Below are 25889 nucleotides of genomic sequence, written 5' to 3' on the forward strand. Positions count from 1 at the left end.
ATCATAAAATGTGAAAATTTAAAATTTAGAAAAACGCATCAATTTCTAAAATGAATGTGGACGTAACGTGAAAACAAGTAAAAACTAACAACCAAGGTAATGTATTGTCTCTCTTCGAGTGCTTTATTAACTATGATTTCAGAGTTCGGATTTATTTCTAAAAAACAAGAGCATAAAAAATAAAAATCATTTATTTTTGAATTTTTGAATTTTGAATTAATTTGATTGAAAATGAAAGACTAAATAAAAAAAAAAAAAATTCAAATAGGCGAAAAAAATGTTGGTGTAGGTAATTTTTTCAGTTTTTTGTTGGAATACTTTTCTGACACTTTTGATAGAAAAATAAATTTGGCAACTGCGGTACCCATCGATTGCTGTCGGTCTCTAGCATGAAACGTGTTAAAAGCTTTGCTTTTCTTTTTTTTCCAACCTAATATGTAATATTGCCATCTTTCCGATTTTAAAAATTATTTTATAAAAAAATTAGGTAGAACATTTCCAACGTTACGTATCATGGCTCCGGTGAGTAATTTTAATATATCAAGTTGCTATATATTGATTTTGATATTGAATTTGTAGTTCCCTCTGTGTTACTATATTCACGTGTTATCTATGTGTTAATCCGGCATGTGTGATTTCGTATTTTTATTTCGTGTTTCTTCTCAATTTCAGTGATACATTTATTACAGTTTTACGCTCAAATGTTATGATAATTGATGCGTGTTAATAGGTGTATCATAACTCGCGTAGTATCATCGTAGTGTTCGGTTTTTGAGTATTGATGATCGGTTCACGTCGTGTTACGTTTTCTTATTTTATCTTCTAATATCGTATTTGTGATGTTGCAGGGTGACAAAAAAGGACAACAGAAGGACGCTGGTAAGAAGCCGACTCCAGGTGCTAAACCAGCAGCAGGCGGAGCTGCCAAACAGTCCGACGCTGGTAAGAAGAAAGCTCCCGCAGCCGAAGGTCCCAAAAAGGAGAATCAACCACCAGCAGGCGCTAAGAAAGCGCAACAGCCCGCCAAAGCAGCCGAACCAGCGAAAAAACCTCAAGCCGGCGGTGCCCAGGCTCAGCCTCCGAAAGGCAAACAAGCTGCTCCTCAACAAGGCCAAAAGAAGGAACAGCCTCAAAAACAAGCCGCCGGTGATGCTAAGAAGAAGGCCCAACCCGAAGCTGTCAAACCCGCTGCTGCCAAGAAAGGGCCCGTGAAGGAGGAAAAGAAACCTCAAGATGCACCGAAAGGTAAGAAAGCTGACGCGCAGGGAGCCAAATCCGCTCAAGATAAGAAACCTAAACAAGAACCGGCCAAAGCGAAAAAAGAAGCGCCCGCTAAACAGTCCGTGAAAGAACCTGCTCAGGCCCAAAAACGTAAAGCTGACGCAGCTCCGGCCAAGAAAGATGAGAAGAAACCGGCGGCTCAACCGGCTAAAGACGCTAAAGGTCAGGCTCAGAAAAAGGCACCGGCTGCTGCTCCAGCTTCTGCTGATGCCAAAAAACGAAAAAGCGAACCCGCTCAGCCTGCTAAGAAAGAAGAACCGAGTAAGAAACAGAAAGCTCAACCTGCTGCGGCTTCCGCCAAAAAAGCCCAAGATTCTAAAGCTGCTCCCGCCCAAGCTGGCAAAAAACCCGCCGCTACTCCGGCTCAACCTGCTGCTCAGAAGAAACCCGCTGCTGCCCCTGCTCCTGGAGCTCCGGCCGCCAAAAAACCAGCACCAGCTCAAGCCGCTGCTAAGAAACCCGCTACCGCCGTCAAAAAACCTGCTCAAAAAGCAGCTCAACCGAAAAAAGTTAGTCCATCTGGTATTTCGAAAGCGAAAACTCAATTGCGAGGTAAAGGCCTTAAAAAGAAGAAGGTTACTCTCAGATTCGGAGTCGATTGCACCCATCCCGTTGAAGATGCCATCATGGATATTAATAATTTCGTAAGTTATCGTTATTATTTTTGAATAATTTTTTTTACTAAATTCTCGATAAGAAACGTATGATTATTGTGGTTGTGTTTCTATGTACTCGTGCTATGTTATTAATGTGTTTTGTTCGATTTTTGTCTATTGCAGGAAAACTTCTTAACAGAAAGGATAAAAGTTAATGGTAAAACGAAAAACTTTGGAAATGTGCTAACTATTGAAAAAACCAAAACGAAAATATACGTCAATGTCGAAGTTCCCATGTCGAAAAGGTAATTTATAATCCAATGATACTATCCAACTCTATTGTTTTCAGTTTAACTAACTTGGTTTCTATTTCAACAGGTATCTTAAATATCTTACGAAAAAATATTTGAAGAAAAATAATTTAAGAGACTGGTTGAGAGTAGTCGCAAGCGATAAAGAATCGTACGAGCTTCGTTACTTCCAAGTAATTATTTTAATTTTTCAAATTTCTCTCCGTTTGTTTTTATTGCCCTGTTTGTGTTTGGTTTTCGGTTTTTTGTTTTGATTTCATCTTTGTTACAATTATACTTACATTTCGTTTGTTTTCACTTTTTTTCAGATTAATAATCAAGATGAAGAAGACGAAGAAGAGAACGATTAATTTAATGATGAGCAACATTTTATGTAAATTTTATATAATAACGTTAATTAAAAGTTATTTGACAACTTTTGAATTCGATTTTTAAATACTTTTCAATGTAGGAATGAATTTTGAGTAATCATACGGTCGTGTTCCGAATGCTGAAATAACTGAAGTGAGATGCTCTTTTGATTTAGGATGAATTTCTTCGAATTAATTACCCTAGGAAACTCGAATGTCATTGCGAAATATAATCGGCCTAAACCTGGAGATGTGTTGATAATTTTACCTCTCAACGTTTTCAAATTAGGCATTATTGATTGAACGTGGAAATGATGGTCATTTGTTTTGATTGTACATAGAAATTGAATCCTGCTACAGTACGGATGATTCGTCGCTTCGAAATTTATCCCTTTTCAACTTTTAGGTTTTTAAACGAGTGTAAATCCGTTTACTTTTCATTAGTGAAAGAAGCGATAAAAAATATTCGTTGATTGCTGTTAGTACTGCTATTGAGAAGGTACATCGAATTAAATACAAATATGATGCATCAGCATTTACGTTCTTTCAACCCTCTAGTTTTCTAACTAGTGTAAATTAATTTAAGTCTCATTTTTAAGCGTTTCAATAGAATATTATAGTTAATCGTCGATGAATCATATTTTGATGTTGAGTTGTGAAATAATTTGTTAATCTTCACGAAATCATCTTACAATATTGAACTTCGAACTTGGTTTCAACTTGCGAAATAATTCAACACATTTCGTCGAAAGTTCGGTACGTTTTGAATTAACTATCTCATCTATTTTTTTTACGAATAAATATATTAAACTAGTAGAGATAAATTTCAGCTGAAATAAAAAATCAACACAAAAAATATATTTTTAAAAGAAAAAAATTGAGTGCAATATACGTGAAAACATTTATTATTTTAATACGATGATAATTATGTTAAGGTATAGGTATAGCAATGATTACCAATAATTTACAAAATTAATAAATTTTTAATTCACATTAAATCTAACAATACCCATTTAAAAGAGTGAAACAACTTAAGTAAAAAATAAAAATAAATAATTCGTATAATAATTATTTAAAAAAATTCATGTAATTCAACAAGCAATAATAACACAATTTTTTAAACTCGTTCGTTGAACGTCGGAAGAACAATATTACACATTACTCGAATCATTACGCTAGTTCGAAAATGCGGTATCTGAAACATCACCAAATAATATAAATACCAGTCAGGAATTTATTTAGTCGTAAAAAATACGAATTAGAATACTTACATAAAATCAGTATCAGTATAACTGCTCCAATCGAACCCAAAATGATCATCATCTGTAACAAGAAGTAGAATGAGTCAAGTTCAAAATTTTACTTCAGAAAATGAAATGTGACTCACAATTTTTACTATTCTATTATAAAGTACCATCCACTCATACTTTAACAAAGGACGATACATTACAATGAAGTATTGATAAAAGAATCGTTTCGAAATCGATCAAATCAATAACGAAAAACCATTCGAGTTTCGAAATTTTCATAATATTCAAAGAAAACAAAAATCTATTTCGTAAGAATAGACGGATACTTGGTGGGCTAATCCATAAACACACGAACCATTTGATAACTTACTTTTATATTTTTCCACCACATTTTTCTTTTCAATTTTCCTGCCTGTGACTCAAACTGCGATGCGCCCATTTGCAAAGCATCTATTACGCAGAAAAAATGAATAAATGTAATTCCGATTAAAACAACGATTATCTGATATATATCCATTTCTCATTATTCATCATTACCTGCTCGATTATCAAGTTCCGAAAGCTTCGAGTCTCGTTCCAAAACCTTCTCCACATTGACTCGCATGATACCAACGACCTGAAGTTCAATAATGAATATTATAAAATTAATATAACGCTACAAATTCGAGTAACGTCAAAAGGACTATGATAATATCATACTTCATCGACTTGAGCTTGCGTTTCATGTAATTTATTCTTAGGTTTCGAGCTGCCACCCGGTCCATTTTGCGAATTTCCTGCACCGTCCATTTTAGCCCTGAAACAGATAACATTCGAGTTAATATACTGTATGTTAAGGCAACATTGTATCAAACAAAGTAGGTGTAATGTGCAACAAGTAAAAAGTAACGTTACTCAACCCCAACGTATGACAGTTTAGTGTGATAATAACGCGATTATGTGTACGCAAATTTCATGATTTTTCAGAATCAATCGTTACTTTACCTTATAATATCTCACAGTATGGTTCTCTGTAAAGTTGTTTTATGTATCACACGTACTTGAAACACTACTATACCTAATATTGAACTATTGATAAACACTAAACAAATTTAACAACGGTTGAAGCTGCTGATTAATTAGACGCATCCACGAAACATCGACGTCACACGATTACTGTTATCATAATTTTTTCATTGAAACAAATGCCCGATAATTAGATTGTAATAAAAATTCTTCTCATTATCTCTCGAATGGAATAAAAAATCATCCGAAAACGTATGATATTTCGGTAGAAAAACAGCAGAAAAGGAGAAAATGAAATAGCCACAGCGAGAGCAAAGCCAAACAGGTAGTTCAATGCTAAAAATTTTATGAAATATGTAGTTTACATTTCAAAGTGTAGAGAGCGTAAGTAGTTTTTTTTGTTGCTAAATAAATGAGAATGACGAATAATTATTTACGATGACAAAGGAAGGTTGAGCTGTTGAGATCATCTTCATGATCATACGTCATTCATACCGTCATACAAGTAATGATAGAGCCGAGGTGAGAAAATTGAATGATCGTAACAAATTCAGATCAACTACGGAATGAAATGAACAAATTAATAACTGAAAGAAGTCAGATTGGGATTTTCAATTTACCTATCTTCGCTTCTAGGCTAGGCTTGGGCACATGCAACTACCTAATTTAGAGAATTACGTACTGATGTAGGCGGAAATGACAGTGTATGTACACTGTACAGTACTTCATTCTGTTACGTAGAGACCGTAGAGTTAGATAGTGATACAAAATTTCTGTTACTCATTCAGTCAACAGCCAATCTAATGACTGAACCTACTGAACCGAGGTCTGAGGCTGAGAACAACCAGACAACCAGCAGCAACCAAGGTATGAGGGCAATGAGCTACAGCTAATAGCTAGTAAGTTGAATTTGTAATACTATGTTAAGTACTTCTCTGTCCCTGTCCTTCAATTTATCACATGTTCTTTTCTAAAAAGAAGATTTTGAGCTGAAATGAGTCACTTACACGTGAAACAACGAATATGGAAAATTCGCTAGGTAGTCTATATCATTTTCAAAAGAAATTGGAAATTTGGAATACAAAATTACTAATAAGCAAATGTCTAGCGTAGATTGAAATTCAAATCGAGTAGGTATAAATTTATTAGTTCATTTTTGTTCATTATAATTTTATAAATTTTATTTTTATAAAAAAATTATTTTAAATAACAGGAATTGAATTCATCATTAAAAAAAAAAATAAATCATGTCTAATAGATCTCCAACTACCTAAACAAATAGGATCCTCAAATTGAAAGTACATACCAAAGTTGAAAGTAGGTACTTCATCCTTCACCTTTTAAATACCTAGGTAACAAAATTTTCATATTTTTTTTTTTATCAATTCAAAATATCTACATAATATGTTGTATCAGAGTGCAAAATATTTGAAATGGGCAGATACTGTATGATCAATTACAAAACGTATCGTGGAAAAAAAAGGTCGAAACTAATCTGCTTTAATGTGAGTGACCGGAGTAGCTATATACTTTTCGATGATTTTAATGGTTTGTAGGTATCTTTATAGTTAGATTACGATTGGCCGATTGACCATAACTTCTACAATATTGGTGAATGATTTACTTAGCTTTTAAGAAAATAATATTTGAAGATAAGCTCAACCATAATAAATGTTCTCCAAAATCAAGCAGATTCTATCTTTTCAAATTTTGCTGCAGGATAAAAAAAAACTACTTACACTCACTTCCGAACAGAAACTGATGTTATATCAAAAAAATTCAATTTCATTAAAATATAAGTAGGTATACTAAAAACCTTTGCAGGATCTCCTTTCATAGATTAAGATCAGTGAAAAAGCTTAGAATTTAGATCGAGGTAACTGCATGAAAACTTTAAAATTAAGTAACTGAATGATGTTAGGTAAGTTTTTATGTATTTATTTTTTTATTATCATCACTTTTGATTTTTTTTCAATTCCAAAAGTATAACTTTGTTTAATAAAATTTTTCATTCATATACATAGGTAAGTCGTTAAGGAGGTACCAACATGAAATGTAAAATAAATTTGCAATATGTACCCCAAATTAGTAACAATTAACTAAAGAAGGAATGAACCAATGAAGTAAAGCACATGCATATTATATCAAAGAAATGACAAGTGTTATTGTACTGTAACACATATTATATAATACGTAACTTAATGGAGTAAAGAATATATGTAGGTAGGTACCTGGATTTACTCATGTTTATTACGATTAAAATGAAACAAATTTCAATAAAATTTCACTAGAAATAAAATCAATATATTATTGAAATAATTATAACAGAATTGAATCCATCGTGTGGCCCATAGAGACTATGCTTTTCGGTATCTATAAAGCTTACATAACGCCCTGAAAACCTCAACAGTTAAAAAACTAGGAACTGTCAGTACGAGAGAAATATTTTTTAATAGCTGATAATTTTAATAAGCCTGTTCGATTTAAAACTAGTTCTTTGCGATGCTACGTATCTATATAGAAAATAAACATTGGAGATTTTTTCAAGGCTATGCATCACACACGTAGTATACTATGCATGTAGCAAAATCTAACTAAAAATTACTGAAACGATTTGAATTCGATACATACCCAACCTTCGTGGCAGAAAATCGTCATCCCGACGCCTTTAATTACGTATTCCAACAGAACAAGTTTGTTCATCGTATGTATAGAGTCAACTTCGGCGTTAAATTTCAACATTATAACTAAGTAGCTTCGGCGATAAAAATTGAGAATTTTTCGAACACAAGAGATTTTAGAAAATCTTACAAATAAGGATCAAGTACGTATGGCTAAATGTGAAATGAAATCTGTGTTATGAATAAACGTCTTTGAATGTATTGATTTTTGCAACGAAGAGCACTCTGTCGTTTCAATTCATCATTTACCATTTTTAAAATGGTTTACTCGGGGATTTATTTTTATTGCTATTATTTACCTATTTGGTGACGAAAATTCACTCAAATCAATTCTTACCTATCATGTATTGGATTTAAAAAGTTAATTTTCCAATTAAGCTACAGTTTTTTTTATTTAAAAAAAAAATTGTTATAAGGAGTATGTGATAGGCTAAGCTTGTATAGGTTAACCTATCGAGTTTATTCATTCCAAATGATAATGTCGATTTTTATGATGTCTTCTTGATGGTATTTTTTTTAAATAATAAACGTTTTCAGGTTTTATTCAGCGATTCACTCGAAGCAGATAGTTAATAAATGGTCATGGTTGCGAAAAAAATTACAAATATTCGAAACCCTTGTAATTCTCGAATAAGGTAGTCAGTCGTTTCTTATAATCATAGCCATTCCTTAGATACTTCAAACCAAAAGGTTCATACTCAGAAACGTCTACATTCTTCATTAATTTGTGAAAATATTTTACGATCCTCTTCGCAAAATATTTAACTCTTGTAATATTCGTTTTGAACTCTAATAACACAAATTTGAAATAAAATAAATAAATAATAAAAATTAAACTATAAGAAAGGCCGTTGACTTATTTCAGCATTGCATATTTCGTTCATTCATATTTTCAAGCGAAAGCATACCGCAACTGCCATGCGCTGAAAATCTGGAACAGTGGTGGGTGGTAAATTTAATCGATTAAAAGCTCCCTCGACTTATATCCAAGTTTGTTCTAAAATGCTAGGTCTAGTATTACCGCAGTAATTGTGCAGTGTAAACTGAATAACGTTTTCTTTCCCCTTCAAAATATCAATCACAAAGGACGTAGGGGATAAATAGAAAACCGAAATGTAAGTACGAAATTATTGCCTTTTTTCGCAAATATATCCTTAGAAAACCGCCAACAGCTTACTTTTACGCGTATGCTGTACAAATTGCCTACATTGTAACCGTAAATAAGTTGGCTTTTTCGTCGGTGACATGTACCTCTATGCTACGTAAACGTGTGTAAATTTATGTACCATCTCTTACTGCCTTACGCATATACCAACACTCGTATCGTCGATATAATTAACTCGCACGAAATTATCCTAAGTACTGAATCAATATTTTATTGTGTGTGGGTGGAGTATACACGATTCGCAAATTTATATCTACATACTTTTACATAATCTATACTCAAATATCAACTTTTCGGGGGTGTTTACAAGAAGCTTTTGCAGCTTCAGTGTTGCCAGTAGTTGATTCCGAAAGCATTTTTAGACGTATTTTTTGGCGAATATCTACTCATGTAGGTATTCGATATTGCAAAATATTGAGCATCGAAGTGATAGTTAGTTACCTGTATTTTGCGCTAATGGTGTTTGTTTCCGTTGATAAATTACTTAATTGCTGTGTGTCGGTGACGGTATCACGTGGATAGGATAAAAAGAGGTGTTTTTTCCGATAAAGTATCAATGGACAGGTAAAACGTTTAGATGATTGTGCTTTTTGTATAGTTCTTCGATTGATCTATTAACCAATCGTGATGTGTTGGATGTTTGTAGTGAATTTATTTGAAAATGATATTTTTTCGTTAAGATGTACAGTTAGGCACAATCAAGGTACCCCGATGTTTTTTACCTATATGAAAGCTCAACGCATAGAGAATAATCTGATTTGAAATTTCAAGTCTATTTTTTAGTAAACAAGAATCGAAAATATTTCCCAACAATACGATAAGAAAATGAAAAGGTTTTAGGTGAAGAATTCGTTTCGTTGAAGCCTCGCAGGTTATCAAGTATAAGAGAACAGCTTTTAACGAGTGTTTATTGGCTTTCTTAAAAATTTGTATGGACAAATTAAATGTCTGCTTTTAACGAGTTCTAAAAAAAAAAAAATGAAAATATCGTACAAGATTAAGATATTATGTAATTATCTAGAACAAAGATATAGTTAGAAAAAAATACCTACCGGTGATCTAGTTTCTGAACCACATTCTCGTACTTTGTCAACAATTTGGAGGTACCTATACCTACTTATTGAAAATGGAATTGATGCTCACCTGCGTCCAATTCGTTTAACACGTTAGAATGGGCCTAATTTGAAAATGGAAAAAGCATCACTTTGAAATATGTGTCTTGAAAGTTAAGTTACAAATACCTACATATGATTTTTAGGCTTGGAACACTGCAAGATGAAAAAAAAATATGAACCTTTTTAATTCAAATCGAAAAATTGAGAAACAATAATCTTAAAATTTTTCAACGAAAAAAGTATGGTGAATAGATTTTTTTTGAATACGTACCTACCAATGAAGCAGTTAGATCTAGATCAGTTTTTTGGCCGTTTCATTCCTAGCGTAAACCAACTGCGTGATACCGACTTATTTATTTTTCTGTTGTTGAATAATGAATATTTTCCTGATGAGAATGATGATTAATAGATAATAGATTACCTAGTGAAGCAGGATTTTAGTGTTTAGCTGATTAAATTATGACAGTATCAATGCTATTATCATTAGAAATTGATCATTAATATTCCAAACATGCAGTACGATGAATCAATGGGAAAATTTGTATGGACTTTGGAAAGTAGAAAAATCTCAAAAAAATCAATAATATAAAAAAAAATGAAAAATTGAAAGTTTTAAAAGCATTTACTAAATTAACACTTGTAAATTTCTTAAACAACATTTATTCTGAAACTCTTTGATTTAATCCTTCCTCTCTCTCCCTCTTTGAATTAGAAATAGATTTTCAATTTATTTGGTTTATTCATATTTTGTACATATTTTCGTTTTCTGCAAGAAACATCCGTGGTTTGGTTCCTTTGAGTGTGAAAGTATTGCAACCAATCCGGCATCGTGCCTAGATAATCGTTGCATATCGGTCAGACCGCAGGAAACACGAGGTAGCAACTTTAATTTTTTTTTAAGAAATTAATTTTATTTTTTTTACATCCTTGAAGGTAGGTAATTAAAAATAAGAAGAAGAAGAAGGACTGGGATTTTAAAAAATGAATAATTGTTCAACAATTTTCATGTACTTATTTAGAAAAAAAAAAAAAACTTACTGAGTACCTGGTTGTGTTTTATTACTTTTTTTTGTCTTCCTAAACCTAAATCCAAATCTCAAAAATACACTAGTACTTTTAAATGGGTTTCTCCTCAAAGAAAAACGTAATGTTGAAGTCATTTTAACGGACCATTTGTGTCGATTAATCGTTCTCGAGCTTGAATTTTAAATACAGTTGTAAATAAGATGCACCTATAATTCAATTGTTTTTAATTAAAGTTGGAAAATCGTTTTAAAAATGCTCCAAAAATGAATTACGAAATTTATATTAAAATAATCGCCCTTTTTTGATTTTTTTTATCAATTAATCGATTATATTCGATGAAAAAAAAATCAAAAAAAATGCTACAGAAAAATGCAATCATCATTGCATGAAAACTGAAAAGGTGTTGAAATTGAAAATGTATTATAGAATATAGATATAGACAAAAAACACTTCAAAGAACATACCTACATAAAATCACAATATAGAATAGAGTTTGAAAAAAGATTTCGTAATTAATGATCTGTTACCTATTTCAAAAATAACCGATTATATTTCTGATTAGTTTTTTTTTAAATTTTTTAGTTTATTAAAATAGGTAATTAACAACCATGGGCTCAATGAGAGGGAAATGAAAAAAGGAGAATTTCTCCCAGGCCCACACTTTTTCAGACTCCTGCATTTTGGTCTTCTTTAAGAGTGAATATTACGGGCCCTTGAGAAAAATAAAGTAACGAATTGAAATGACCATCGACAATTGGATGATTCCACAACATTTCATCTGTACTTACGATCCGGCCAACCACAATGAATTATTTACTGACTAAAAAATGATTCGAATAGATAATCAAAAAAATTGGACAAGAAATAAATTTATTCTTTTTATTATTGTCACCCAAAAATAGGAATTTTCTACTCATAACCTTTTTAAATAGATAGGTTACCTAGACTTACCCACGCAATGAACCAATAGGCATTCCTTAAAAATAGTACCAGGTATGTCGATCATTGTCTCATTGGTTCTAAAAAATGTACGAACTAAAGCATTTTTTCAGGGATTAATTGAGAAAAACATTTTGTAAGAAAAATGGGAATTTTAATCAGGTAATGAGCTGGTTTATGACAAATTCATATTTCTTTTCTCACGTATTCATGAGAAATTTACATATTATTGTCTGATCAAAAAAAAAAAAAAAAAGGTTCGGACAATCTGAAATTAATTTATTTTGGTAAAAATGATTATTATAGCGGTAAGTACTCCAGCATAATAATATGTATTCTCTCCATTATGTGTACCTACTCTCAAAAAGAGTAAGAGAGAAACCGTGTAAAAAAATCAATATTTTTATAAATAATTATCTTACAAATAACTTACGAGGTCGAGTAGGTACCTATTGAAACAATTGAGAATTTAAAAGTTGCATTGGAAAGGGGAGGGATTAAGCATGAATTCAAAAATATCAAATCTGAACCATGGTCTTTTGAAGTCATTTATTCATAACTATTTTTTCTTTTGCCAAACTCCATTCTACGTACGAGATTTAAAAATGAATTGAAGACAATGGATGCGAAATTTTATGATCTAGAACTTGTTTTTTTTTTGGGGGGGGGGGGTGTTTTTAATTACAAGATTATTACACCCGTAAGGAGGGGGGGGTTAGATTTGTTTTGTGAGGTTGATATTTTTTATTAGGGAGGTGAATTTTTGTATTTCAGGGGGGATGATAGGTGGGTTTTCTTTTATATTTTGTTTTAGTTGGGGACAGTTGAAAAGTATGTGTTGAATGGATGTGGGTTCGTTTCTGCAAAATTGGCATGGGGGTTTTGGTTCTTTTTGGTATAAGTGGTTGTGAGTAATTTTTGTGTGGCCTATTCTTAGTCTAGTAATAAGGATTTCTTCTTTTCTGTTCAGGTGGCCAAGATTTTTCCAGGGGAGAATTGTTTTTTTATGTTGGAAGAGTTTGTTTGAAGTTTGTTGTGACCAAAAGTTCTGCCAGTTGGTAAATGTGTTGTGAGTGATTAGAGATTTAATATCATCAGTAGTGAGAGAGGTAAGAGGGGAGGGGGCAGCGGCTGTTTTTGCTAATCTATCAACAGTTTCGTTTCCGGTGATACCTAACTAGGTATGTGGCTGGGAACATACATGAAGTTAATTGAGTAATCAATTTTGGAGGTTAAAAAAGGACTTATGTATGTCTTGGACTATGGGATGGTCAGAAAAAATGTTTTGAATGGATAGCAGTGAACTTAGTGTTGTTATCCTTTTAAAATTACTCATTCTCCTTATTTACTTACTCTCATTGATAGATACGTACGTACCTAAAATTGAAAATTGAAAATCGTGATCGAATTTGAAAAGAAAAATGTTTCAAATTAACCTAGACTTGTTCCTATGTAACTCTGAGATTATGCAACCACATCTGCAATCTGCATGGACTCCTCAAGTGTTACATACTTTTTGGATGGAAGGCCTTTTCAAATCAACTTGATGCTCACTCTTATGTGAACCTAAGTGTTGCACAGTTTTTGGGAGGAGGGCTTCAGTTCTACGACAAAACACCCTAATAGATGCTTTTATTAATTTGTATTAATTATTATTTCTTTTCTCAGATATTCAGAAACACGAGAGAGATTTTTGACATTGACGGGTCACACATTTTCATTTTTTTTTCAATACCTATTTACCTATTTTCATCTGTGAAATTTATTCGATTCGGAATGTGCTTCTCATAAGATATACTTAACTTACCTATTAACCTGAATTTCAGAATTTTACTTATAATAAAAATGATTTAATTCATTCGATAAAATTCTACGCAACTTTAGAGACTGCAATATGGAATATTTTTCTTTTCCTGGACATATAGTAAATTTTTGAAATTTTGCCAATTTCTCATTCTCTATATAAAATGTTTTTTTCCATTTCCATTTTATTTATTTGCACTCGTTCTCGTATGTACGACATACACACATAGTGTGTAGGTACCTATAGTATATAGTAAGTAGTGAATACACTACTCGTTTGGTAAAAACGAATTTATTAGTAGGTTTAAAAATATATCTATCGATTGTATAATCTTCTGCACCACTTCTTTTTATTCATTTTGAAACGACGACGCAAAGGCAGGAAAGGCAGGCACACTGGCAAGCAGGCAAAACAAAAGCAAACAACACTCGTGGCTCGAAACAAAGAGAAAAGGAAATTCTCACATATCGATTACTAGGTAGAGGTAATAGGTATCTTTCTCTGTCATCGCCAAGCTCGGTGTAAAAAAATCGCCCCACGAACATCTTGAAAATCACACTTTTCAAAAGCATCAACTAAATACCTTTAATAAGCTCGACTAAAGCCGACATTTTTCAGCGAAACCCACATAAAATGAAAGGTTATAGCGTGTGGGATGATTGTATCGATAAAAATTCGCCAGCATTTTTACCTGAAACGTTGTTGTGCACCTTTTTACACGTTAACGAGCTGACGAGTCGGGCACATTTTCCGCATTCGTTTTGTCTTCTCACGTCCCTCTCGTCTCTTCCAATTGAAATTTATCTCGGTTAGGTACCTACCATTGATTGTGCTTTTTTGGAGAGAATTTGCAGCTTTAGATATATCGAAGAAGTTTCCCATATAGTAGAACCAGAACGTCTCTAAAATAGATTCAACTTATACGTATTTTGGCTTGATTATTTTAATGAATTGAAAAGTCTAACCTTGAAAATGATTCTATTCTATGAAACGTACCGTATATATATAGGAGGCTATATATCCTCTCGTATACTTTTACTCGCTGTAAGTTATCATGACTTGAATATTTAATTAAATGGCTTTTCACGCGGCAAGATTAAGCCCTTACAGTTTTCCTGTTTAGAAAGAAATCCTTGTGGATTTTGTGGGGGAAAAAGATTAGCTCGATGAAGCGGTATTCACGATTGTTTTTATGACATTTTTCCGTTTCTGACATTTTAATACGGAAAATTTTTCCAGTTATGGTTTTGTTTTGGAAAATTTTTTCAACAGCGTCGAGAAACACTTTGACTTTATTTATTGTTACTATTACATACGATCATTAGTCAACGTAGAAGTTTGAATTTTTGGACCGGGAATGAATTATGGTACACTAGGTATTTCATCTCAGAGTAATATCCTTTCAAATAAAAAAACATTTGGGTAAAAAAAAATTGAAAAAAATATACCTATAAATAAAATTTATAACATAACTTCCGACAAAACGTAAAAACAACCCTAAAGTTTTGTTGAAATGTCCAAAAATTAAAAAAAATTTTTTCTAGGATTAAAAAATATGATGAAAAAAAACAAAATGTTAAAAAGATTTGAAAACAGAAATAAAAAACTAAAATATAAAATAAGTTGAAATAAAAATAAGTTTTAAGAAATTCTAAAACGTTTAGAAAGTATTATTTATTAAAAAAGGTAATGAGAATCATGATGAATCACGTGGCAATTAACAGTGGAGTGCATCGTCAGTGGAGTCATCTTCAGTCCCCTTTGATGAAAAAAAAAGCGAAAAACTGGTTGATAATACCGAAACATCAAATCTAAAAACTGATATTATTTGTATATTATTATTCAACTCAGCGACCTCAAACCAATGAAAACTAACATAAAACACCATATTTTCATAATTTCTTTAATTTTTTCGAAATTGGAGGGAACAAGAAGGGGAAAGCGTTAAAAGGAGTCACTTTTAGAAAATATGTAGGTAAGTGAATATTTAACTAGGTGTTCTCGAAGATCTCTCAAAGGAGTGATATTCATCACTTTCAATATTTCGATCGTTTGATCATGTTATTAAAGGGAAAGGAGAAGAGAGGAGAGGAGGGGGTTGTAAAGAAATTGAGTCGAAAAAATTAGTCAATAAGTACGTATGTATTTGAACTAAGCATCTTCAAACAAATAACATATTTTAATTCGCCATTTTGCTTTGCAAAATTATTTCAAATTTTAATGAGATCAAAAGCCTTTGGATTCCTTTCCCTCCTCTAGAATTCCATTTTGATTTCTGAAAATTAGTTCATTTTTTTTTTAAAAAAGGCAAAAGTGGTCTTCACTGAAAGTTTTGGCAAGAAAATGCACAGAAAAACTGGTGCCAGAAGAATTGCATACTCGGTTTGCAGTGAATAATTATCATGTCGTATTTACGGCAAACTGAGTATGCAATTTTATTAACACTATCAGATGGGTCTCCAAACAGGGATAGGAAATGGAATAACGTCTGTTGCTCAGAATTTCTGTCCCAGCCCGTAAGTGGGTAGAGGGTGAAGCTTATAATTTTCCCTCATGAAATTTAAAAAGCTTAAATTTAAACTTTCAAAGTTGAAGCTTAATAATTGAGCAGGTTTGATCAAAATTCAAAAGATTAATTTTCATGCAATTGTTTCTAGTCTGAACAGAATTCTTCTTCATTTTCGCGTATTTTATTTTACTTTGTTTGGTTTGCTTTTGTGGAAATCATCAAAAGTGGTGAAAAAGAGCGTTTCCATGAAAATTGGGTAGAGTAGTTTTCTTGAAAGAAAATATCACCAACAATGATTTTTCCTGGTCAGTTTTTTTTTTTTTTTTTTTTTTTTACAGGAAAAGTATAGGGTGAGTATCCAAAATTGCCCTTTTGTAAAGTAGGAAAAAAATTATGAAAAAGAAACAAAATTGTTATTTATTAAACGAAAATTTTGTATTGAATATTCTATGTGTATGTCTATTGAAAAAAGGATATGAGAATAAAAGATTGTCTTTGAAGGGGTTGACGATATTTTCTCGTAAAAACTACTTTACAACAATAATTTCAAAACTTCATCAAAATTCGGTTTTCTGAAATTTTGAAAATAATATTTATAACCAACAAATTGGCACCACTGTATTCCAAAACATTTTCCCTGTCTCAGAAATGATATCTTCCATGTTTTCGCTAGTTAGTATGAAATGTTTAAGAAAGAAAAAATTTTCAAAACACGAATTTACACAAAAATGAGCGATTTGCGAATTTTCAGCCTGCACTCGTTGTCAGTCGAATCCTAAAAGAAGTCTAGGATTTTGATGGAGAATGACCTAGGTTGACGCAGAATCTCAAATTTTATCTTTTGAAACTACACCATTTTTTTCGAAGCAGGCTGGGTAGCAGCTAGAGCACAAAAATCACTATTTTGTACTACAATGGCTCCTCTTTGAGGAACTTTGTCTTCCTTCGGTTAGTATACCTTCGGAGCAAACATTTTTCTGAGTGGTTCTCAACTCAGAATGAAGGTCTTCGATGAATTTGCTCAAAATATTTCGACATTTTTTTCATGATCTATATCCTGCTGTAGGTACATACAATCGAAAATTTATTCATTTACGAATAGAGAGGAAAGAAGGAATAGAGTTAGCTTTCTGACATCGTCTTTGGTTAACAATAAGGTACATCTGGCATTGTATGATTAATTGATTATAGAAAATTTTATATGAGAATTTTTATCCCTTGAGAAAGAAGCTGGTCTACTCGCATCATATTTCTGAAGAGATATGTTAATTTTTTATAATTGTTCATTGTTCCAAGTTGAAAACGTTAGGGAAATTAGACTATGATTTCAGTGTTTTCGTATTTTGTGTCACTCTCGGTATTCTGAAGTCATTTTTTTCAAGGCTAAAAATATATTTAACGTTGAAATATAAGGTTCATTTTACCCTCGTTAATATCGTAGGTACATTTTACCTAAAAAAAAAAAGCGATCGCGGTCGTTGCGTAGGTTAGAAAAAAAAATTTTGAAAATGAAATTCAATTTCAATCTAGTTTGATTCTGAAACAAATAACTATACTACGTATATAAATTCATATATTATATAATGCTTTCCTTCTTACCTGAATTATATAATTAGTAAATTATCATTTCACAGGTCAGATTTAGGACCCGGCAGTAGCGATGGAATCGTGGGAGGTCCTCGAACTCCTCAACAAATTGCTGCCCAAAAACGTCTGCAACAAACTCAAGCACAAGTTGACGAAGTAAGCATGTTTTCTACCTTTTATTCGCGTTCGAGTTTATTCATTTCGAGTAATTTTTCAACTTGGAGGAATAATTTAAAAGTTGCTTTCGGCGTTGATTTCTCATTAATTGTAATTCTTTACGCCGGCTAACGTTGCATATATATTGAAATGCTTTTATTAAAGGTATTCTCCATGTTGGTTTGAATTTTTTATTGCACGTTGCGGTGCGTGGGATTAAAATGTAATTGTAATACGAAATTACAAATTTAGCTGCGTCGCGACGGTGATAGAATCTGAAAAAAAAAAAAAAACATTTCGCTTTTTGAAACGATAAAATTAATAAAACTTGTTTATTTTGCAAATGAAAGTTCTTTTCACGGAGATGTTATTCTCATTGTCGATCGAGATGGAGGGAGTTCTTTTCAGTAGGCGGGATTTTTTTTTCAATTGTAGATAGGTACGTAGTACGTACATTACGATGCTCGAATTTGATAGGAAATAAACAGAACGCAGAAATACAATCTTGAAGCAAAATTCGAAAAATAATGCAAAATATTCTGATCATTTATATGCTTTATTGGGTACCTACTTTTAAATAATATATAGTTTGAGTTTGTTATTTCGAATACACATATTTTAATTGTAAATTAATTGTTCGACAGGTTGTTGATATTATGAAAACGAATGTGGAAAAAGTATTAGAAAGAGATCAGAAATTATCCGAATTAGATGACCGAGCAGGTAAATATTTCCATCGTAATTTTGCTCGTGCCTATACATCTACGTGGTTAGGCAACTTATAATGTATTACACGGAGTGTTTTTAGTAAAGCCTACGTCGTCTTTTACGCAGTCTCTTCGTGTTTTTTGGGGGAAAACGTCGTTCTCTTTGCCAATGTTGCATCTCAGATTAATTTTTTTTTTTTTGCTTCCTTCGTGGAAGAATAAATGAACGCTTGGAAAAGTCGAAACAAAGAGAAAACGTTATCATTACTGGATACTGAAAACACGCATTAAATGTTTACCCAAGCGCAAGTAATCCGCTGTTTAGGAAGGATTAACCGACGTCTCTGTAAAATCTCCTTCGAATGTAACTAATAACTTCATTTTCGTCATATTGTAAACTCTCTTTCGTCCGACATGCTTTGACAATTGACGTCATTAAATTGTCGTAATCTGGATTACTTTCCAATTGATATGTACTGGGGAGATTTCATTCGAGTAACCGTCTACTTTCGTCCTACTGTGCCAATATTTTACCTACTTACCTATATTTTGTATGTACAGGGTGCCCAGAAATATCGAACACCCCTAAGAAAGTTTTTCATTAAAAATATAGGTTGGCAACGTGAAATAGATGCATATGGTTGGTGGAATGTTATCTCTCCAGTCCAACAACCAATCATGCGCTATCATTATTATCATTTACTGTGACCAACCAAAGTATTTTAGTAGAAAACTTTCTTAAGGGTGCTCGATATTTCTGGACACCCTGTACCTATGTATTTTGTACAATTTCATCTCGTATTTCTTCGGTTCGCCATATCTGAAAATTTGTCCAGCTTCTTGTTAGATTCATGATCATTATTAATCATTCAGCTACCTACGTAACGTACCTAATCTGCCAAATCTCTACAGAGGGATAAAATTACGTTTGCTGTGAGCCAATTTTGACTTTCGACAAATCTGCACAAAACTATACAGGAAAACTAAACATTCACTGTTCAAAAATCCATATTTCTAATTACCTACTTATCTTGACGAATCTGAAGATTCGATTGATGATGATTTTGGGGTCTCGTCCTAGAAAATTTCAGTTTTTCTTCTGTGTCTATTTACACGTTCTCTCTTGAAAAAAATAGGAAAATGGTGTTTTTGAATGAACTTTTTCGCTCAGTGGCCAGAAATGAAGAAATTTAATCCCTATAATAAACTCAACCCATATTAGGCATATTTTCCCCCATTATTTGGTATGATTTTTTTTATAACACTAAGTTGAAAATTTTTTAGAAAATTGTTTTTTTCTGCAAAATGTAATCCAAAAGTGTATGTAATTAATCGTGGATTTTGACTTTCGCCCTTTTTATGGAGACGTGAAGAAGAAGTACAAAATTGTCATTTTTTCTTAAATCTGTCTAGAAGACCGATGTCAACATTTCAATTTATCCCTTCGTTTTTTATAGGTACCTACCTACCTATTCTTTTTAAAAATATTGCAAAAAATGTTTCAAAAATTTCTATCATGGTCACAGAAAGGAAAATTCGCTGGTGGTTTTTCTTTTTCTCCCTTCCTTTTTTTTCTATGTACCTGAACTCAAAAGAATTAAGCATAAGTTTTTTTTTTGTTTTTCTCCATTTTTAAAATGATTGAAAAACAACGATTGTACACTTCCAGGGGTTCTAAAATACTGCAATGTGATTTTATTTTTATTGCTGTTCATTATAATATGTATGTACATATTTCAATTTACCTACCACATATTTTTTAAAACGATGGATCATTAACTAGGTACTTGAATAGGATTACTTGTGATTTTTATCTCGTGACATTGTTGAAATTCATTTTTTGGATTACGTTACGTCTTTTCAAAGATCATCGAAATAAGCCAATTTTTCCAAAAATAAAAAAATTAAATTTTTACTTACTTACTACCCACATTTGAAAACTTTTTCGGAGCTTTCGATGAAATTTTGATACGAATTACCTTCCGGAAAAATCCGAAAATCACCGAAAAAAGTCAAAGTTTTCCTAAAGACTTCAAAACGGCTTTAAAATGTGTAAAATGAATTGGACGAGTTGAGAAATAAGTAATACTACATCTACCATTTATTTAGAGTTCCTTTTTCTTAAAAAAGAATATTGAATTAATCTGACTTGAGAACCACTTTGTGTTGTTCATCTGGGAATCGCCCCAATTTTCGAGAAGATTGACTCGTTAAACAGATTGAAAATAGGCCAGGCGAATTCGATTTTTAGCTAAGTAATCAAATAATCTTTGCAACTTCTGAAAAAAATTATAGAAATTTTAAAAAATCTAAAGATTTTGAAAACATTTAAAAATGTGGGAAAAATATATAATTGGATTAGGAGGTTTCTGAATGGCTGGAAATGGTGCAATTCGATCAATGTATTAGCTTAAGAACCGATTTCCATCAATTTATTGCAAAAGTACATCTAAAAAAAGAAAAAAAAAACTAAAAAATTCACATTTCTGGATTTTTAAACATTTTTTAAAAATCTAAAAATTAATTTAAAATCAAAATTTCAGATGCTGAAGTTCATTTTTCGATTTTTGACGAGCATTTAAAAATTCAAATTTGGTCCAAAATTAGAAAAAAATCAAAATTTTAGCAAAAAGATCTAGTGGATTTTCAGTTTCTCCAGTTTTCAAAAAAAAGTCAAAAAAAACGCTGTAAATAGGGTGAAAATGAAATTCGGCACCTATACACTCAGATTTACCATCCTTGCGACCTTTTCGATTGATTTAGACATGTGCTATCAAAATCTTGTTTCGATGATGAATATGAAAAGATGAATTTAGCTAAACATTTACCACGATATTTTGCAATTCATCTGTCCAAAACTTGATTTCATTTAATTCAGGTTACCACATCAAATTTTCTGCCGGGTGAAATTTTTAAAAAAATCAGCTAGTTTAGTGTAGGTAATTTACACCTAAAAATTTCAGAATATGCAAACGCATTTACTTTACTGTACATAAATTAAGTTTTAACTCCTACTCTTGTATGGTGAAATGAAAGCTTGGGGAATTGTAACCAAAACACATTAATTTAGAAAAACCATTTCGAAAACAAAAAATTTTCCGAGTAGGTGTGAAGCCAACCCATTAGTTACTTTGCATTTCATATAAGTTTTCAGTTTTCAAAAAAAAAAAAAAGAAGTTTCAAACCAAGAGAATTTATACCTACACACTTTTTTTTTTAGAAAAAGCTGAAACCGAATCTCGGTTTTTTCTTTTGTATTCCCAGATTCCACGAGGGTGACCGCGATGATATGAGGCGAATTATATAAACCTAAACGCGGCTAAATTAGCAAATTTACTCTTAATTTATGGCATTTAACAAAAAATTAGCTCAATTTAACCCTTCATTTTACGAGTGCAAACGAGAAGGATAAAAATATTGCGCGAAAAAGGCGTCGGTATCTTGATGGCTTTTCTGCAGAGAAATTGTAGTAAAAATAACGACGTGCAACATTTCAACACGTTTTATAAATTGACTTTAACGATCTTAGCTCTTAATTGAAAGGTTCAGAAATGGCGATGGCGATGGCAATGGCGAAAAAAAAAACTCCCAAATGTACTCGTCCATTTTTAGGAAAAAGATTAATTTTAAACTGAAATTCGCAAATTAATCAACTTAATGAAATGTAAATATTTAAGAAAAAAAAAAGTCGAAACTTTCCAACGTAGGTAGGTATTATTATAATATCAATGGTGTTCGTTTCCGTTGTTGTAAATGTGTGAACTGAATTAGCAATGGTTTTCTCATTTTCGTGTTCGAAAATATACACGAATTCAATTTCTGTATATGAATATCGATTTATCGAGTGTCAACAAAAAAAAAATACATGTTAATGTATTCAGTTTTCGTTTTTTTTTTCTCAAAAAAAGAAATTGAAAAATGTTGAATTTTCTTGTCGCTCGACAACAATAAGGCGAAATCATCTTTACCAATGCTTAGGCTCGAGCTACCTGTAGTTTTTTTTTTCGAATAATATTACGCGGTGCTTTGAAATATGGAACGGAGTGTTTATTAAGAAGCTGTAAAGGTGTTCGATGCAGACTTACTTCAGTTTCGTTCTTTTGGTAAAGTGAAACTTCAATTTATTTAGAAAGAAGTTTTCCATGAGGGTGTTTTCGTTATGTAGGTACCTTATGTACTTGCCAAGTTGTTACCTACAGAGTTTGACGCTGATAAATTTCAAAATAATTTGTGTATCTGCGTTCTATTGATCAGAGATAATTATTATGTAATAGTTTTTTGGATGCGTTTTCCAAGATCAGGTGTTTTATTTTTATCATTTCGTAATGCACTTGAATAAAATAAAGTATAAAGTAAAAATATATGTTCACAATTTTCAATTTAAAAAAAAAGTTCTTAATTACCTAATCCTCTTTAAAAAAAATTTAAAAAAAAAATAAAAATAAAAAAAGGAACATTTTGAAGCTATTTCTCAACATTGGTTTAAAACTGTGATGACTGAGAAAAGAAAAATTCAACTGATCACTGCATAGGTATTTTCTCTCCTTTTTTTTTTTTTTTTTTTGATATGTACCTGTACCTACTAAGTACATAATATACCTTTAGAAATCAAAAAAATTCATCAACTTTTCACCTAACGAAACCTTGGAACCAAATTTTTAAAATGACAAAAATAATTTATCATTAGCTATACGTATTTCTGATATCTATTTCTAAATGAAATTATAAGTTTGAAATTGAGAAAATTTCAAATTAATGAATTATGTCTACCTATGGCTTTTAGTTTTTCATTTAATCCTCCATTCTACTGTGAAAAAAATAATCCTTGATAATTTCAAGAATTTTTTCTCTTCTAATGAATCCAAGGTACCTACTGAAATTTTATACCTATCTATAGGATTAGATGACTTCAAACTGTAGTCTGTAGGTTTATTTTTCAGAGAGTCCAGTTTTCAACCCATCTCCCCTTTCTTCCTTACTAGAACTAGATTAAAATCACTTGGGAAATTGGTCTTGTTATCTTACTCGTCTAACATCCGTAGTGAAATAGGTTAGGATGACTCAATGTTAGTCATAGTCACAGTGATATCACGTATCCCCATCTGTATCTACATTCGCGTTCATTTAGAAAATTATTATCAAATAAATGCTATAACGACAGACCATAAATAAATTGTGGTTCGTACACTTGTACGTAGATAAACTAGATACCTCTACGTATAGATTATCGCGCGATGTTGTAAAATGAACGACGTACTATTTTCTTCGTAGTGGTGGCAATTTCAAAGAGCACACTCCAAATAAGGAATGAAAATCCCTTTAGGCCCTTAGTCAAACATCAACAATATTCGATACATTGAAATTTCTAATTAAATTCATCGTCAAAGGATGAATGTTGTGTATACCTATCCTATTTATATGGTCTGAAATTTGTAAGATGATATTATGACGAAACTGAATAAATTTCTTCTATTTTCACAGATGCTCTTCAACAAGGTGCCTCTCAGTTCGAACAACAAGCTGGTAAATTAAAAAGAAAATTTTGGTTACAGAATTTAAAAGTAAGAACTAAATTTTTAATACGTTATACCTATTGCCTACCTTCTGCCTGATGAGCAAGTACCTATTTTTAAATGCGTTCGAATATTTCATCACCTCGTCATTTTTGTTTTATTTTACAGATGATGATCGCAATGGGAGTAATTGGATTCATAATTTTAGCTATTATTGTTTGTAAGTAGAAGTAGAACAATATAAAATGTGGTACATATTTTGTTACGCCATCATAAACATGACTTTTGATAACTAATGGTTGAATTACGTCTGTTCACAGTAAAAATTATGCCAGAAGACACGCAGGGAAAACGACGCTAAGAATTTCCTTAATTATTTTAACGTTAAAGTTTATTTCAATTTACTAATAATTTATTTGTGCGTTTATTTCTTAGATTTTTTTCCTTCTTATTGCCGTTGACATATCTGACAAAAGTAATATACCTACGCAAGAATTAAAAAAAAAAAAAAATTCAAAGTACAACAAACGTGTTTTATTTTTGATTTTTTTTATATTATACATATAAATGAGAAAAAATTTGTAGAATAATTCAGGCAAAAAAAATACGTACCTACGTTATTCCGGCGATGTTTTCCAATTACAGCTATAAGACGATTGATTTTCGTCGTAAAATAAACCTACCTAAATTTGTGATCTTCATAATATACCATCATTAGGAAATTATGCAATTTTCTACATATATTCGATACCGTTATAACACAATCCTCGTAATTAGGCTTAGGTAATTTTTAAAAATTTCCATTTGGAGTAAAATGTAGATAAGTTTATTATTCTTTTCATTTATTTAATTTTTTTCTTTTCCATTTTTGTTATATATTTCACTAATCTTATTGGGAAAGTATATATTGTTGATTTTCATTTTTAAAAAATCATATTTCCACAAAGTTATATAGCCAATTTTGTACTTTTTATTTCAAGGTGTTCTTTTATTCTCATTTAATTTAGTTTATTTTTTTTTCTGTTTTATTTTTTTCGTTCAATCGATTTACGACTTTTTTTTTTTGGTTCGATTGATAAAATATTAAATTTTGAATGGCTTTGAATAGCAATTTAATACGTTTAATATTTTATCGCAATTTTTTTGTACGAGTGGAAAATTATATCTTTTTGAACTATCTATACCGCGCGCGCGAAGATGAGTACACGAACGTATATAAAGTATTTTAAATAATACTACATAACTAAGTACATGATAAATACGAAGTAGGAAATAAAATCAAAGTAAAAAAATGCCAATCTTTAGGATTGAAAATGTGGTCTGATAATTGCGGATAAAGATCGACACAGAGACCACGGAAATAATTATGAAGTTGTAAGACTTATATTATTTTTACAATTAAAATATTGTTACTTTATAACATTAAATGTTAACCGTGTTATTTTATTTGTAAATGTAATAGTATTGTTTGCTTTTCTTATAATCATTATAGAAATAAAGCTTCGTACTTGTATATGTTTGTTATAAATTTAACAGCATTCACGATATTACCTATTTATAGATCATATTATATATACCATTATGTCGATTGTTTCACAAAAAAAATTGTTTTTCATTAAAACGATTTATAAAACAGCTTTTAATCTTTCAGTTTAATAAAAATGTAAATGTTGGAGGGTTGTGTGTTGTTTTTTTTTATACATTTATTTTCGAACTGTTTTCCGTAGTTTTGGAGATTTCATTTTTTGTTTCTATCCATTTTGTTGAATAGAAAATCAAATTTTATAAAAATTTTCCATCACAATGATTTTGTTGATGATAGTCTGCGTTTTTAAAGCTCAGTTATAGGATTTCCAACAATCATTTGAATGCTTTGTATGTATTGGTAGTTGAG

The 25889-nt window shown here is 31.4% G+C and overlaps 3 protein-coding genes and 1 long non-coding RNA gene across 8 annotated transcripts in view; 2 read left to right on the forward strand and 2 right to left on the reverse strand.

Annotated features, from left to right (window-relative positions):
- Positions 1–25889, reverse strand: part of LOC135835800 (uncharacterized) — a 467845-nt gene that overhangs the window by 426738 nt on the left and 15218 nt on the right. The gene's annotated exons all lie outside the window — the stretch shown is intronic.
- Positions 373–2603, forward strand: LOC135835785 (large ribosomal subunit protein eL22-like). Its single transcript, XM_065350209.1, has 5 exons — positions 373–522; positions 849–1925; positions 2061–2182; positions 2256–2361; positions 2497–2603. Exons 1-5 carry the CDS (start codon positions 514–516, stop codon positions 2536–2538), a joined length of 1356 nt encoding a protein of 451 aa, XP_065206281.1. The 5' UTR covers positions 373–513; the 3' UTR covers positions 2539–2603.
- LOC135835797 (synaptobrevin-like) lies at positions 3421–7609 on the reverse strand. Of its 3 annotated transcripts, none has more exons than XM_065350225.1 (6): positions 7425–7609; positions 4488–4584; positions 4326–4404; positions 4159–4238; positions 3810–3861; positions 3421–3733 (listed from the first exon to the last, which is right to left on the reverse strand). In XM_065350225.1, exons 2-6 carry the CDS (start codon positions 4575–4577, stop codon positions 3714–3716), a joined length of 321 nt encoding a protein of 106 aa, XP_065206297.1. In that variant the 5' UTR covers positions 4578–4584; positions 7425–7609; the 3' UTR covers positions 3421–3713. The 3 variants fall into 3 exon arrangements, with proteins under 3 accessions (XP_065206297.1, XP_065206295.1, XP_065206296.1); XM_065350223.1 differs by lacking the exon at positions 7425–7609 and adding an exon at positions 7025–7211; XM_065350224.1 differs by lacking the exon at positions 7425–7609 and adding an exon at positions 4773–5133.
- On the forward strand, positions 8432–25670 carry LOC135835795 (neuronal synaptobrevin-like). 2 transcript variants are annotated; one of them, XM_065350221.1, is made up of 6 exons: positions 8432–8589; positions 17667–17775; positions 18420–18498; positions 23964–24043; positions 24164–24215; positions 24316–25670. In XM_065350221.1, coding segments are annotated over exons 1-6 (363 nt in total). In that variant the 5' UTR covers positions 8432–8587; the 3' UTR covers positions 24357–25670. The 2 variants fall into 2 exon arrangements, with proteins under 2 accessions (XP_065206293.1, XP_065206292.1); XM_065350220.1 differs by lacking the exon at positions 8432–8589 and adding an exon at positions 9069–9203.

This window comes from Planococcus citri, chromosome 2 (assembly GCF_950023065.1).
Source record: "Planococcus citri chromosome 2, ihPlaCitr1.1, whole genome shotgun sequence".
NCBI classification, from domain to species: domain Eukaryota; kingdom Metazoa; phylum Arthropoda; class Insecta; order Hemiptera; family Pseudococcidae; genus Planococcus; species Planococcus citri.

Excerpts from the sequence above, each read along its gene's own strand:
- LOC135835795 (XM_065350220.1), top strand. Across the intron at positions 18,499-23,963 it reads CGAATTAGATGACCGAGCAG|ATGCTCTTCAACAAGGTGCC; the intron begins GTAAATATTTCC and ends CTATTTTCACAG. Across the intron at positions 24,044-24,163 it reads TTTGGTTACAGAATTTAAAA|ATGATGATCGCAATGGGAGT; the intron begins GTAAGAACTAAA and ends TTTATTTTACAG.
- LOC135835785 (XM_065350209.1), top strand. Across the intron at positions 1,926-2,060 it reads TCATGGATATTAATAATTTC|GAAAACTTCTTAACAGAAAG; the intron begins GTAAGTTATCGT and ends TGTCTATTGCAG. Across the intron at positions 2,183-2,255 it reads GAAGTTCCCATGTCGAAAAG|GTATCTTAAATATCTTACGA; the intron begins GTAATTTATAAT and ends CTATTTCAACAG.
- LOC135835797 (XM_065350223.1), bottom strand. Across the intron at positions 4,239-4,325 it reads GGAACTTGATAATCGAGCAG|ATGCTTTGCAAATGGGCGCA; the intron begins GTAATGATGAAT and ends TCTGCGTAATAG. Across the intron at positions 3,862-4,158 it reads TGTGGTGGAAAAATATAAAA|ATGATGATCATTTTGGGTTC; the intron begins GTAAGTTATCAA and ends TTCTTGTTACAG.